The sequence below is a fragment of the Arabidopsis lyrata genome, assembly GCF_000004255.2.
Source record: "Arabidopsis lyrata subsp. lyrata unplaced genomic scaffold ARALYscaffold_1, whole genome shotgun sequence".
Taxonomy (NCBI): domain Eukaryota; kingdom Viridiplantae; phylum Streptophyta; class Magnoliopsida; order Brassicales; family Brassicaceae; genus Arabidopsis; species Arabidopsis lyrata.
In genome coordinates, this window is record NW_003302555.1 from 23799693 (window position 1) to 23812246 (window position 12554).

The following is a 12554-nucleotide window of genomic DNA, read 5'->3' on the forward strand; positions in this document are numbered from 1 at the left end:
TAATGATTCTGTTCAAATTTGCAGTTCCTCTCGACACCAAATTCTCAGACATCGAGATTAAATGCGATGATATGGTAATATGCCCTGAGATTAAACCATCAATAACAAAGAATTTGGGTCAAGGTTCTGCCACTATACATAACAAGAGGTATGCCAATAACTTGTCATTTAAGTTACCTTCTTTTGCAATGTCTTATTATAAGTAGACAAAAGATCTTTATTTATCGAACCCGCATATGAATAACATTTTTAACTAGCTTCAAGTATCACTCTTTTCTCTGCTGCTAATTTTAGTTATATTAAAATCTTGTTTAGGATTTCTTTAAATCTTTTGCTGTTGGTGTTTTTGTTTTCTTTGTTTAACATCGGATCTTTCTTTATTTTGATTTGTTGCACTTTCTGGTATTTGCTTAGTTCGGATGCTATACTTGTTGACGAGGCTGTTGTCCTGAAAGATAGTGCTGTTGATATCATGAGTGGATCTGAAATTGTTCCTGTCCCTGGAGGAGAAGGTTATACCTGCTAATATATTTATCTCTTTGAGTCTTGAGTTTATTTCCTAAAGCCTATTTGTTTTCATTCAAGAAAATGGTTGTTTTTCAGAATGGATGCAGAGATCTGAGGAAAAACCTCAACAGGTGTTATGTCCACATTGCAGAACAACAGTACAATATGTGGCCAAAAATATGAGGTAGAATTATCTGTTCACTGCAAGCACTTTCTTCATATGTCAACACATGTTCTCACTTTTTTGTTGTTACCAGACAGAAACTCGAAACAAGTTAGAGATGCAGTCTGTAAACAATAAAGCTCTCATTGAGGAACTTGATGAAGTTATTGAGAGTCTGTGTGTGCCTTCTGAGGTTTGTTTCACTTTATTTTAACCATATGAATAATTTGTGTGCTTGCTTCTCTTCTGTCTAATTGGTTCGCTTATAGAAGTGTTGTTGATTGCAGTATGCAGCATCCCTAACAGGAGGCTCATTTGATGAAGCAGACATGCTCCAGAATATTGATGCTTGCGAGTGGTTAGCCAAAGCTTTAAAGGGTCTTGAAGTGCCCAACTTAGACCCAATCTATGTTATTATTCTAATTTTTCAGTGAATCGGCCTTGCTTATTACATTACGTGTTGTGAATAGAAAAGTACATTAATAATTGTCTGAACCATTCATAAAAGTGTGTCTATTATGTATTTTCTTCAGGTAAAAGAGAAACGAGCAGAACTAGATACATTAAAAGCTACTTTTGTAAGGAGAGCTTCAGAGTTCTTGAGAAACTACTTTGTTAGTCTGGTAGATTTCATTGTTATCGACAAAAGCTACTTTTCTCAGGTACTACTTGCGTAAATTTCTATATATCCAATATGAAGTCTAGTGATTATAATTCTGAATATTTATCGCCGCATCTTATAAACAGAGAGGGCAGCTGAAGAGGCCTGACCATGCAGATTTGCGGTACAAATGGAGAACATATGCTCGTCTTTTGCAACATTTAAAGGTAAAACCGAGAAGTGACTAGGTGACATTCCAAAAGTTCAGTGCAGTAGAATGATTCCTTGTCTCCTTCCTTGTTGCAGGGTCTTGATAAGAATTGTTTGGGTCCATTGAGAAAAGCATACTGCAGCTCAATGAACTTGCTCCTTCGTCGGGAGGTGAGGAGCACTTATTCTTTTCTTTATCAATGTGACTGCTGATTTACTGGAACACTTCATTGACAAAGGCTGCTAAAACCTACTGAATGTTAAAATTCGTGGATATTCAGCAATTCAGTTACCAAAGGTTTATTCTTCAAAATGTACAGGCTCGTGAGTTCACGAATGAGCTTCGTGCAAGCACAAAAGTATCCCAAAATTCCACTGTCTGGCTAGAAGAATCTAAGGGCTCTAATCAGAATGCAAACACTGACACCTCTGCAGTGGCAGATGCTTATGCCAAAATGCTAACAACATTCATCCCTCTTCTTGTAGATGAGGTAATTGTTAACCCATTGATTTTCAGTTTGGCCTTTAGATGCAACTGATGTATGTACCAAATCCTCATGTTTCTTTTTGGCTTCATACTATAGAGTTCTTTTCTTGCGCACTTCATGTGCTTTGAGGTACCGGCTCTTACTCCTCCTGGAGGTGCTGCTAGTTATAACAAAAACCGGTCCAACAATGATGATTTGGGTATCATGGACAAGAAAACTGGTAAACCTTCCGCTTCTTCCTCATATTATAAGGTCTAATGGTTCGGAAAGCAAAACAATTTTCCAATTTTGTAGGTCAAAACTCCCTGGACCTGAAGGCATTGAATGAATCTATTCAAGATTTACTTGATAGTATTCAAGTAAGAGGTCCCTCAATATGTTTTTTTTTTTGTGTTAAAATGTTTATATGTTAAGATCTAGAGTTAAAGTTCATTTATCTTACTAAATAAGAGATTTGTGTTCTTGTCACTGCAGGAGGAGTTCTTTGTTGTTATTGACTGGGCATATAAAATAGATCCCCTACTGTGTATATCAATGCATGGTATAACTGAACGTCAGAAAGCCGATACTTCAGGATTTGTTCGCCTTTTGCTTGGAGATCTGGAGTCGAGAGTTTCTATGCAATTCAGCCATGTATTCTGTCTATTCAGAGATTGTTTAGCTTTTCTTCCTGGCATATCATTTCTACTAATCAAGTCAAGTTGACTTTAACTGCAGTTTGTAGATGAAGCTTGTCACCAAATCGAAAGAAATGAACTTAATGTGAGATAGATGGGTGTCTTGCCTTATATTCCAAGGTAATCATGAAGTCCATATTGTTAAAAATGAACTTGAGGCTATCCTAACATTATTATCTCATTTTCATAGATTTGCAGCAGTTGCTACTCGTATGGAACAGTACATACAAGGGCAATCTAGAGATTTGGTTGATCAGGCATACACGAAATATGTGAGTACTGCTATTTCTATGATTTATAGCATTTCTATAATGTTAGCAGTAACAACCAACCAACCCCTCTGTATAAACCCACCATTAGTTTAGTTCTTTCTCGACTTGAACAACAACAACAACATATATATAAAACATATCTCAGATTGTCTCTGCATTTACTATCGTCAATTTCTTTTCTTTCTTTCTCGCTTTAGCTAACAGAGTCTGAATCGTAATGTTTTATAGGTAAGCATAATGTTCGTGACCCTCGAGAAGATTGCCCAGCAAGATCCTAAATATGCAGATATTCTCCTTTTAGAAAACTATGCTGCTTTCCAAAATAGGTAGGTCCTTTTCTAACCCGCTTTCTCTCTTGGTTTATCTTTTTTTTTCCCCGACTACTCATACGCCATAACCTCGTACTTTTTGTGTGTGCAGCTTTTATGAACTGGCTGATGTTGTACCCACATTAGCCAAGTTCTATCATCAGGCAAGTGAAGCATATGAACAAGCTTGTACGCGCCGCATTAGCATGATAATTTACTACGTAAGTTTGCTTTCCATTTGCAGCTAATATAGCATAACTCTCTCCTTCTTCTTTTTTTTTCCCATTCTTTTGGAGTTAATTGTGGTTCCTTCATGTGTTCTTTCGTCCCTGCAGCAATTCGAAAAACTTTTCCAATTTTCTAAAAAAATTGAGGATTTCATGTATACTATCACCCCTGAAGAGGTTAGTTGTTACTTAACTAGTTTCACCAAAGTTTCACTTTCTCATATGTTTTGGCGACTTGGCTAATACATTTTTTTCTATATTTCAGATACCATTCCAGCGTGGTTTGTCGAAAAAGGAACTCCGAAAGATGTTAAAATCAACCCTGTCAGGGGTAAACAAATGTTCACTAAGAGTGTATTAATTGTTCACAGACCTTTTACCATTAACCTTTCCATTCTTCTCTTTGTGTTTAGGCGGACAAATCGATTGCAGCAATGTATAAACAGTTGCAGAAGAATTTAACATTGGTGGAGTTGCTACCACCGTTGTGGGATAAATGCAAGGTACCAATTTAAACTGAAAAGTTGAAGAGAGTATTAAATAGCAGTGCATTATTAGCTCAATGTTTAAATCAATGTGTTGTTGTGTGAACTTGAACAGAAGGAATTTCTGGACAAGTACGAGAACTTCGTGGAACTTGTAGCCAAAGTTTACCCGAATGAGAACGTTCCTGGGGTTACTGAAATGAGGGGACTTCTGGCTTCCATGTAAAAAAAACAAGTGATAGAACCAAAACTGAAGGCAGTTGTTTTATAAGTAAAAAATTGTGTTCTTTCAATACACAAAGAAAATAATGTATTTACATTAGTGTGGATTTTGGTGTAATGATTTGTCACCAACCATAATTTCTCAGTATTTTTCTCTTTGCTTTCTTTTGATTTTAATTCGTTTGCATAATCTTGCATCACCTTGAAATAGTTCTCAAAAGGAAAGTTTATTAGCTCTTTCAATGATGGATAGGGATGTCAATTGGGCTGTCCAGGTCCAAATGGATATGTCCAAATGGGACCAAGACCAAATAGGACCATGATAGTATAAGCTCAAATAGGACCGTGTGCAATTAAGATCAAACCCAAATAAGACCATGACCAACTAGACAGTCAATGAGGCCCAAATAATATGATTTTCTATTTTCCGCCAAAACCGCAAAAGCACATTTTTTCTCAAAATCGAAGAATTGCATTTTTCCGCCAAATCGTAAAATCACATTTTTCCGCCAAAACTATAAAAATATTTTTTGGTAGTAAAAATGTCAAGTGTAAATCTTAATTTTTTAAAAAAATAAAGAAAAAAAATTTCTCCAAATTAGTAACCCTAATTTTTAAGGCTTATTGGACGATCCATGTCCATATGAGTTTGGCCCATTTGTTTGTGGACTAAATGGGCTTCTAGCCCATGTTGACCGCTTCGAATTTGGGCGCGACCAAATCCAGACCATTATAATTTGGACTGGTCTTGCCCATGGTCACGAAGCCCATTTGACATCTCTAATGATGGACTCTTATCGTCGTCGGCTATTGAAAAATACAAGCAAGAAAGTGCTCGAGAAGCTAGAGGATAAATTGAGGTACGCAAAAAGATGTTTCAAAGACGAATGGGTTTGCGAGGGAGACGATAGAGTCAGGTTTAACATTTTTGACTTGTAGAAGTCTATCTTTGTTGAATAAGCAACATCCAAAGTGATATAAGGAGTAGGATTCTTAGCGGCTTGTTTCCATCTCGTGTTAGAAAGGCTGCTTTGTGTTATGCATTATGTGTACACAAAAGATATTAACGTGAAGAATGGAGTATATCAGAATAATGGCTATTAGATAGTAGAAATGTCGCACATTGGAAGTTGGGAGATTTCTACACTAATATATAAGGGTCATGAGCCTTTTGTAATGGCAACAATTCGATCCAATGGGGATTTATCAGGATAACTAGGGAGAATTTTTCTCTCGGTTTAGATTAGAGGTCTGTATCGCGTTGTGATTGCTTTTTTGTTGTTGTTTTTTTATATATTAGTTTTCCAGTTTTTGAACTGTCAAAATTTGAATATAAATGACTTAACACACCGGAATGTGTCGGTGAAATCCGAAATTTTGGTTATGCGGAACCGGATGAAGCAATTATAAATAGATTCGGTTCAACTCCGTTCGGTTCGATTCGATTTAAATGCAGTGTCAAATTGGTAACGTACGGTCATTTGACATATTCCGGTGAGTGCAGACTGTTACACAAATCAAACCTTTCTTTAAAAAATTAAAAATGGAGAGATTCTTCAACAGAGAGAAACCCTAGACGAATAGAGGAATCGTGCTTACCACTCTCTTTCTCGAATCATCTTCTTCTTCGCGACGAGATTAAAGAGAGAGACTTTCTTAGTTTCTGTTGAAATCTCTTATTTTCGAGTATCTACTACTGTTCCTACGAGGTAATTTTCCACCACAAATGACAACTTGTCTTCTTGTTTCCATCAATTTGAAATTTGATTCCAGAATTCGTTGCGGTGATGGAGTAACCACTAAGAAAACGTTTGGAAAACTTTTGTAGATTTTGGAATTGGAAGTCCGATGACGACGGCGGAAACTGGACAATCCTCTGGTTCCAAAACCTCTGATGATGCATGGGCTAAACTGTCAGTATTGTTTCCTTGTGTTGCTGACTTCTCTAATTGATTACAAGTTTTCATTTTTATTCCATTGACGAATTCACTTTCTTTTGAGATTTATTGTGGGTCTTTCATAATGATTATGTTCAAATTTGCAGTTCCTCTGGACACTAGATTCTCAGACATTGAGATTAAGAGCAATGATATGGTAATATGCTCTGAGATTAAACCATCTTCAGTAGAGAGACATGAATGGTGCAGAATAACTAAGAATTTGGGTCAAGGTTCTGCTACTATACATAATAAGAGGTATGCCAATAACTTTTTATTTAAGTTCACTTCACTAGCTATGTCTTGTAGTTGTTGCAGATTGGAAAATTTCTCGTCTGGTTTACTAAGACTATTAGAAGGTCGCTCTTTCTAAATTGTATAGGGAATTTTCTTCGTAATGATACCATTTTCTCTATGGAACATTTATCTAGACTTGGAAACCAAAGATCTTCTTTATCCAACATTTTTATCTAGCTTCGAGTCTGCTGCTCATTTTGATTTGATAAACTCTTGATTTCTGGCTACCTAATTCAGTTTTGGATTTCTTTTAATCTCTTGTATGTTGGTGTTTTGTTTTCTTACTTTGCCATCACATCTTTCTTTATTTGTTGCCCTTTGGTGTTTGCTTAGTTCGGATGCTATACTTGTTGACGAGGCTGTCATCCCGAAAGATGGTGCTGTCGATATCATTAGTGGATCTGAAATTGTTCCTGGCCCTGAAGGTCAAGGTTAGACCTGCTTACCTTTTTATCTCTCTGAGTCCTTAGTTTGTGTCTTAAAGCCTATTTGTTTTCGTCTAGAAAATGGTATGGATAATTGTACTAGTCTAGGGCAATGAAATGCTTTACTTAGAAAATAATAATATTTGGTGCATTCCTGTTACATTGTATCTATGTTGGAGGAAAGTAATTGGTATGATTATATTGATATGTAAATGTTTCTCATTTAAGTAGTTTTGAGCCTCAGATACAGAAGCTGAAGTTTCAGACATTATTTCAAGTTACTGTTTGTGTAGGTTTCTTTGTTGCTGAAGTTACGTTTAAGAAAATAAATTTCTATATATTTTTAATTTGATTTTGTTCAATTTGGCAGGTTACCTGCAGTACAGATTTACAATAATGCCAGCTCCAGAATCCAGAACTCAGCTATTACAGGTGCTCTATAATACCCACTCATAGTCAATAGTCCTACATTTTTGAAAATTTATGTCGAATTTTCTTACATCTCTCTTTGAAATTCCTTTTCCAGATTTTAATAGACCCCGAACATGCAAAATGCAGTATCTGCTTAAACATATGGCACGATGTTGTCACAGCTGCACCTTGCCTTCATAATTTCTGGTCTGCAATTTGTTGATTTTGTTTAGTTCTCATTCATTACGGGCATATTTCACTCTAGTGGTAGTTGATGGTTGATGTGTTCTGCCTTCAGTAATGGCTGTTTTTCAGAATGGATGCGGAGATCGGAGGAAAAACATAAACATGTATTATGTCCACAGTGCAGAACAACAGTACAATATGTGGGGAAAAATCATTTTCTAAAAAACATACAAGAGGTATGATTATTTGTTTGCAAACATTTTCTTCATTTACATTTTACTTATGAATGTTCTATCCATTTGTAACTCGTTTCCTAGAGAATCTTTTTCATATAGTCTTGTGCTTCATTTACGCTTGAGCTTTTGATGACTAATTTAGACCCACTTATGTTAGGATATATTAAAAGTGGATGCTGCACTGAGACGACCAGCTGAAGATATTGCAGTGTTGGACTCATCTGCATCTATACAATCAAATCTTGTAAGTATTTGATGCAATATCTGCTATTAAGTAACTGTTTTTGTATATATATAAAGCCGTTATTCAAGATAAGTTTGTCTTGCACCGCGTTGACTTCTTGGTGTAGTGACTAAAATCATTACCATTTCTTGAATACGCTATTGCTATTTCTGGTGTAATTAGTCGTGAGTTATACGTACCTGCCATGTTGTCTTAAATACTACAATTGACATACATTTTAGATCATTGGGAGCAAGAGAAAACGTCGTTTGAATATGCCCTCGCCCACACTTGAAGAAAGAGATAACTTGCGTTTGCAATGCCCACAATGTGGTAATATAAATTTGTCTGGATGTTTGACTTATATCTTTTCACAGTATATAAGAGCCCTATATTTAGTCAATAGACTAGTTTTGAACATTGATTCCTTGGGAATGAGGTGAAGTGGGATAATTAGGAACTAGTAATTAATTAGTTTTTTTTTGTAGAAGAATTTATAGATTATGTAGTGGGACCCTAAGGTGGATCTCGGGTCGACGGGTTCTATCAGTTCTCGTTTGTCCAGGAATTTTCTCTGTTTTCATATGCCCATCTCTACTATCTAGTTTAACAAGGTTTCCTTTAATATCTCTAAAATACTGCCATTTCAACTTACTACTTTTAACTAGTGTCCTCTATTATTTCGTCTTTTTCAGTCCTTCCAACAACACTCTTTAAAATTTACTATATGATTGAGGTGTTTTTCCAAATTAGCAGTACAGTAAGAAACTAAACTTGTCCTAGAAATTTGTTGATGGCAGAGAAACTTTGAGACTAGAAATTGAACCCATTTTTCAGATCTCTCTTCTTACTGTTCTCCTAGTTTATTGAAGATAAATTGATTCAAAAGAAACCAAAAAATAAATTGATTCTAGTCCTAATAAAGAAGAAAATCTACTTGATAAATCTAAAATGGACGAGGACTAGTGGTACAATCGAAAAATGCTGTCATTCACGGGTTTTATCTGAGCATTCCTGTCTTCCATAAGTTGATTTATTATTTTCTGCCATCGGCTCTGTTGTCAGTTGCTAATATTGGGAGCTATCGGTGTGAACATCATGGTGCGCATCTGCAATGTCACATGTGTCAAGGAATGATGCCCTTTAGAGCCAATCTCCAAGTGCCGTTACACTGTAAGTTACAGTTACTTACAAGCTTCTTTATTTTGCATTGTTCACTGTTAAAATAATCTAGCATCTAGCTCTCAAGGATGGTTGCTGTTTTTTTTTTTTCCCGTCTTGATATTGTAAGTTCATTGTTGTTGATGCTTTCAATTGCTATACTCGGAAAATATGTACCAAGTGAATGGATGCTGTATGTCCTGTTGGTAACCATGTTTTGTAATGATATCTTTTATGTCTTCTACTAAACTGGGTAATAAAAACAATGGGATGCTGGTAGAATACAGAGAAGAAATTTTTTCTGTTTCTTAAAGCTGGATATTGCAAGGTTGGACTGATAAGAGACTAATATATAAACATGTTCTGTAGGAAAGGAATCTTTGACAATCATATACACACACACACAGTTAACTCTAGTTTATTGCAGGCAAGGGATGTGATAGGCCGTTTTGCGGTGCTTACTGGAGTTCCGAGAATGTTACACAAGGTGTATCTAGTCCAGTCTGCGGTCGCGAAACTTTCAGACCTGTAGGTTGAGCTATGATTATCAAATGTTTACCCATGTTAGTTATGTCATACTGTTGTATGTTGTATGAGTTTAGAATGATTTAGTTTAAGACTAAAATCTTAAAACTTTCTTAAACTTAGCTTTTCTTTTCTCTCTATGAGGTATTGCAATGCAAAACGTTACTGTAGTTAGGATTACTATGTTCAAGATAGTTTTGTTTTCTTTCAGTTTTCGACATTTACCCTGTGGTTTCACTTCTGCTTCAGTCGCTTGCATGATAATGTTCATAAGATATTTAAAATCTATTCCTCTCTTTTCTCATTATTTCTCGCTAATATTTACAGATCTCAGAACGCACAATTACAAGGATTCCATTCATAACCCATGAAATGAATCGCCATGAACAAGATGTAAGAAATTTTCTTTACCAGGTTATTGTTTTTATTTCCTTTTGGTGACATTCTCTGTGGATTTTGTAGATAACGCAAAGATGCATTACCCATATGGGGAAAACTGTGCCGGATGTTGTAGCAGAGTGGCTTAGGCTTTTCAACAATAGAGAAATCGGTAATTTTAAGAGTCTCAGCTTATAGCTATAGCACATTAAGAAACGTTAGACATTAAAAACAACTGAACTTGATTTACCTCCTTGAACTCTACAATGAGGAAATAGTTCTTATCATTCTTGATTTGCTTATGTCTTATGTATTGAGTTATAATAATGTCTTTTTATTCAGACCGCTCGAGAATGCCTCTCAATCATGCTGAGATGATAACTGCATCAACACATGTTTGCAAGTAAGTTACTGGTCCAGTGTGGATACTCTTCAAATCTAAGGTCTTTAAGTTTCTTTCGATTGTGTTGAATGTTATCTTATTATACATGCAGTGATTGTTATGATAAGCTGGTGGGGTTCCTTTTATACTGGTTCCGGATAACACTGCCGAGAGATCATTTGCCAGCGGATGTAGGAGCGAGAGAAGATTGTTGGTATGGATACGCATGTAGGACACAACACCACAACGAAGAACATGCTCGTAAACGTAACCATGTATGTCGTCCTACCAGAGGGAACCATCACTTTTAGTCCGCATTTCGTCTTTCCTCGACAAGCTTTTGATTGTATTTTGGGATAATCTCTGTATGAGTACTAGAAACTGTTCAAAATGGATAAACTATAATCTGATATGTACTATAGAAGATGATGTCGGGTCAAAAAATATCCATTTTGCTTTGATAAAACTATAAAAGTAATGATATTCTAGAAAAACATAAATCATCTTTTCGAGTGTTGATTTATGGATATCTATATTGGATGACAGACGATAGAAGATTCAATAATTAATTCTTTCTCTTACACACTATTTGATATTTCGTGTACATGTGGAAAAGACGACTCCATCCTTCACTATAATTAAACTATTTTTTTTTATTCTTTCTTTTTTTTCTTCCTTTCTTCTTGACGCAGTCGGAAAACACTAGGTTAAGCAAGCGCTAAACCTAGATTGAAATCAAGTTCGATAGTGACGAACTTAATGATAAAACTCTGAAATCCACCAGAAAAGGGTCTGAAATCCACCAGGAAAAGAGAAAGCTGTATGTTCTTATTAATTAGAATCAAAAGCATGTCCTGTAAATAACCTAGGATCTCTATATATATAGAGAATAAAACCAAAACATAAAATAGAAAACCCTAAACAAAATAGAAAACGTGAAATAAGTAAATATTAAAAGAAAAGGTAAATTCCCTAAATTTCTCCTACATCAGTCTCCTCCACTTCTGAAGAACTTGTCCTCAAGTTCTTTTCTGAATAAAGAATCTCATCTGCTTTGTCCCGCATCTCATCTCATCTCCTGACGCAGTCGGAAAATCCTAGGAAAAGCAAACGCTAATCCTATATTGAAACACAAGTTCACAAACAATGAACTTGAAAGATAAAACTCTAGAATCCACCAGAAACTCTAGAATCCACTAGAAAAGAGAAAATTTTAATGCTTCTTAAGAAAATAATTATGAGATTCTTTCTTACAATAACCTAGGACCTCTTTATATAGATAAATCCTAACTAGAGAAAAAAGAAATAACCTTGAAATAAGAAAATAAAGAAAAGTAAAACCCTATGAAAAAGAAGGAAAACTAATAGAAATTGCCAAAATATTAAATAGGAAAGAAATCTAAATTAATTAAAATCCTAACGATTAAGCTCCTGCATCAGACTCCTCCACCTCCAAAGAACTCGACCTCGAGTTATCTTCTGAATAAAGAATTTCATCGACCTTATCCCGCATAGGAGGGAAGTCATGTAGATATCCATCTGAACTCAGCTCCTTAAAATCAATTAGAATTTCAAGCACTTCTTCTAAGATTGTTGTCTTCTCCTTAACAACACTAGGATCGGACCCGCGGTCCACCGCGGGAGAATATTGGTTTACATACGTTGCATTTAATATTGTGTGTGTTTTCTAGTAGAACGAATCGTGTAGTATACTTATAAATATTCATAATAACGAATTGTAGAGAAAATGTAAAATTGTTTATAAATATACCAATCGTATTAATTATGATTTACAAAATAGAATTTTGTGTTTTAAAATTCTAAAATTAGACGATTCATGGGAATTAGAGCAGTCAAAATATGTCAAAAACCGCGGGTCGAGCCCACATCATCTCACTATAGGGCAGATTTGGGAAAATATATTAAACCCGCAAATAAGCGGGCCACATGGATTAATTCGCAGTGGGTCATAGGTTTAATCGGTTTTCATCCGCGGGTTGGCGGATCAGCCCGCATATTAGTATTTATTGATAAAATTATAATTTATTCAACATGTGGTAATTTAAACAAACTTTTGATAGTATTTTTATTTATTTATTTATTTTAGTAGTATTTTAAATTTTGGTTACTTTAAAATTATTTAAACAAAATTCATGGACAATCCCGCAAATCCGCATACATTCGCGGGACGGGTTTGTATTTCATATATGCTACCCGCGGGTCGTGCAGACCG

The 12554-nt window shown here is 35.4% G+C and overlaps 1 protein-coding gene and 1 pseudogene across 2 annotated transcripts; both read left to right on the plus strand.

The window, feature by feature from the left end:
• Window positions 1-421: 421 nt before the first annotated feature.
• LOC9327432 lies at window positions 422-4319 on the plus strand (annotated as a pseudogene).
• Window positions 4320-5668: 1349 nt separating this feature from the next.
• Window positions 5669-10815, plus strand: LOC9327433 (E3 ubiquitin-protein ligase CHFR). 2 transcript variants are annotated; one of them, XM_021015337.1, is made up of 16 exons: window positions 5669-5869; window positions 5989-6074; window positions 6204-6355; window positions 6728-6825; window positions 7064-7108; window positions 7190-7251; window positions 7346-7437; window positions 7529-7652; window positions 7810-7896; window positions 8118-8208; window positions 8941-9048; window positions 9464-9564; window positions 9889-9954; window positions 10024-10111; window positions 10282-10342; window positions 10434-10815. In XM_021015337.1, exons 2-16 carry the CDS (start codon window positions 6009-6011, stop codon window positions 10630-10632), a joined length of 1440 nt encoding a protein of 479 aa, XP_020870996.1. In that variant the 5' UTR covers window positions 5669-5869; window positions 5989-6008; the 3' UTR covers window positions 10633-10815. The 2 variants fall into 2 exon arrangements, with proteins under 2 accessions (XP_020870996.1, XP_020870997.1); XM_021015338.1 differs by lacking the exon at window positions 7064-7108 and having other exon boundaries at window positions 5670-5869.
• The last annotated feature ends 1739 nt before the right edge of the window (window positions 10816-12554 follow it).

Bases quoted from the DNA above. Each gene is read 5' to 3' on its own strand.
- LOC9327433 (XM_021015337.1), top strand. From the start codon at position 6,009: ATGACGACGGCGGAAACTGGACAATCCTCTGGTTCCAAAACCTCTGAT. The intron at 9,565-9,888 runs GTAGGTTGAGCT...TAATATTTACAG, and splicing joins GTCGCGAAACTTTCAGACCT to ATCTCAGAACGCACAATTAC. The intron at 10,112-10,281 runs GTAATTTTAAGA...CTTTTTATTCAG, and splicing joins TTTCAACAATAGAGAAATCG to ACCGCTCGAGAATGCCTCTC.